The sequence below is a fragment of the Palaemon carinicauda genome, chromosome 6, assembly GCF_036898095.1.
Source record: "Palaemon carinicauda isolate YSFRI2023 chromosome 6, ASM3689809v2, whole genome shotgun sequence".
Classification (NCBI taxonomy): Eukaryota; Metazoa; Arthropoda; class Malacostraca; order Decapoda; family Palaemonidae; genus Palaemon; species Palaemon carinicauda.
In genome coordinates, this window is record NC_090730.1 from 4,562,093 (window position 1) to 4,565,000 (window position 2,908).

General features: G+C 39.2%; 1 protein-coding gene across 1 annotated transcript in view; it reads right to left on the reverse strand.

Annotated features, from left to right (window-relative positions):
* Positions 1–635: 635 nt before the first annotated feature.
* The window catches only part of LOC137642345 (collagen alpha-1(XV) chain-like), a 283,519-nt gene continuing 281,246 nt past the window's right edge, over positions 636–2,908 (reverse strand). Inside the window, exon 4 of the mRNA XM_068374839.1 lies at positions 636–797. Coding sequence (XP_068230940.1) covers positions 636–797 — 162 coding nt within the window. The remainder of the gene's footprint in view (positions 798–2,908) is intronic.

The window sequence follows — 2,908 nt, forward strand, 5'->3', positions numbered from 1 at the left end:
TTGGCACAGTCATCATATGAATTCTTATTTTTATTTCACCACTGTGCTTGAAGTGTTGTGGTGAAGGGGGAGGTTAAACAGCGCGGATATGATTTATAAGTTTTAATTTTAGCTCTTCATTGTGCTTGAGGGACACGTGACACTTATAGGGCTTTTAATTTTGTCAGTTGGCATTGATATCATTCTTGAAGAGACGTGTTTTTGTAGTGGGGAGGGGCCGGGGAAGGGGGAGAGTTGAATAGTGGAGATTAAGTGGTAGGGGATGGTTTTAATTATGACTGACTTTTGATGTCATTCTGCTCATGTTGAAGAATTGCAAATGAAGGCAAACCTCACTGAGTTGTACGATGACATTTAATAATTGCAAATAATGCAACATATTAACTCTGTCTTTTGAAACGCCCCTACTATAGTCAATTTCTTTTAGCGATGCAGATTTGCACCGACTCGTAGCAGTGCCCTTTTAGCTCGGAAAAGTCTCCTGATCGCTGATTGGTTGGACGAGATAATTCTAACCAATCAGCGATCAGGAAAATTTTCCGAGCTTAAAGGGCACCGCTGCAAGTCGGTGCAAATGTGCCCCGATAAAAGAAATGGACTTTAGGCATTCTGTTGGTCGGGAGTTCGAGACACGCTCAAGATCCGATGGTTTCTAATAGTGTCTGTAGTCTCCAGCATGAGCTAAGGTTGGGTGGTTTAGAGGAGCCTATAGGTTTACCTGCTGAGTTATCAGCAGCCATTGCCTGACTCTCCGTGGTCTCTGGTTTTGATGGAGACAATTGTCCTCTCCCTTGTTTCTGTCATTCATTAGTGACCTTTAAATCTTTAATGGTTTATTATTATTATTATTATTATTATTATTATTATTATTATTATTATTATTATTACTACTACTAGCTAAGCTACCACCAAATTTGTGAAAGGAAGATTCTATAACCCCAAGGGCTCCAACAGGGAAAAATAACCCAGCGAGGAAAAGAAATAAGGAAATAAATATGCCATGGGAGAAATATTAACCAACTAAAATAAAATATTTAAAAAAAGCAGTAACAATATCAAAACAGATATTTCATAAAAACTATAAAAGGAGAATGTCAGCCTGTTCAACATAAAAACATTTGATGCAACTTTGAACTTTTGAAGTTCACGGGCTCTTATTTTGAAAAGGGTTCACGTTGGCTCATCTCTGACCCCTTTTGTTAAATAATAGAAATGCGCCAAGGAGAAGGAAATATTCTTAAGTCTCCTGTTAAATAATAGATCCAAACTAAGGGTCGGAAAATACATCTCAGTTTATTTTAGTAAAATTAAATTAGATTCTTCGCTCAAGGGATTAACTACTGCACTGTAATTGTTCAGTGGCTACTTTCCTCTTGGTAAGGTGAGAAGAGACTCATTAGCTAAATCTTGGTAAGGTGAGAAGAGACTCTTTAGCTTCCTCTTGGTAATGGTGGAAGAGACTCTTTAGCTTCCTCTTGGTAAGGTGAGAAGAGACTCTTTAGCTTCCTCTTGGTAATGGTAGAAGAGACTCTTTAGCTTCCTCTTGGTAAGGTGAGAAGAGACTCTTTAGCTTCCTCTTGGTAATGGTAGAAGAGACTCTTTAGCTTCCTCTTGGTAAGGTGAGAAGAGACTCTTTAGCTTCCTCTTGGTAATGGTAGAAGAGACTCTTTAGCTTCCTCTTGGTAAGGTGAGAAGAGACTCTTTAGCATCCTCTTGCTAAGGTGAGAAGAGACTCTTTAGCTAACTCTTGGTAATGGTAGAAGAGACTCTTCAGCTTCCTCTTGGTAAGGTGAGAAGACACTCATTAGCTAACTCTTGGTAATGGTAGAAGAGACTCTTCAGCTTCCTCTTGGTAAGGTGAGAAGAGACTCTTTAGCTTCCTCTTGGTAATGGTGGAAGAGACTCTTTAGCTTCCTCTTGGTAAGGTGAGAAGAGACTCTTTAGCTTCCTCTTGGTAATGGTGGAAGAGACTCTTTAGCTTCCTCTTGGTAATGGTGGAAGAGACTCTTTAGCTTCCTCTTGGTAAGGTGAGAAGACACTCATTAGCTAACTCTTGGTAATGGTAGAAGAGACTCTTCAGCTTCCTCTTGGTAAGGTGAGAAGAGACTCTTTAGCTTCCTCTTGGTAATGGTGGAAGAGACTCTTTAGCTTCCTCTTGGTAAGGTGAGAAGAGACTCTTTAGCTTCCTCTTGGTAAGGTGAGAAGAGACTCTTTAGCATCCTCTTGCTAAGGTGAGAAGAGACTCTTTAGCTAACTCTTGGTAATGGTAGAAGAGACTCTTCAGCTTCCTCTTGGTAAGGTGAGAAGACACTCATTAGCTAACTCTTGGTAATGGTAGAAGAGACTCTTCAGCTTCCTCTTGGTAAGGTGAGAAGACACTCATTAGCTAACTCTTGGTAATGGTAGAAGCGACTCTTTAGCTTCCTCTTGGTAAGGGTAGGAGAGGCTCTTTAGCTAGGGTAAGCAGCTCTTCTAGGAGAAGGACACTCCAAAATCAAACCATTGTTTTCTAGTCTTGGGTAGTGCCATAGCCTCTGTACCATGGTCTTCCAATGTCTTGGGTTGGAGTTCTCTTGCTTGAGGGTACACTCGAGCACATTGCTCTATCTAATTTCTCTTCGTATTGTTTTGTTAATATTTTTATAGTTTATGTAGGAGATATTCATTTTAATGTTTTTACTGTTCTTAAAATAGTTTATTTCTCCTTATTTCCTCTCCTCACGGGGCTATTTTCCATGTTGGGACCCATTGGCTTATAGTATCCTGCTTTTCGAACTAGGGTTGTAGCTTAGCAAATAATGATAATAATAATAATAATAATAATAATGTTAATGATGAAAAATAATAATAAAAAATTCCTGGACAGAAGATGCTAGTAATGTATATTAGCTCGTTAAGGTGACTTTTC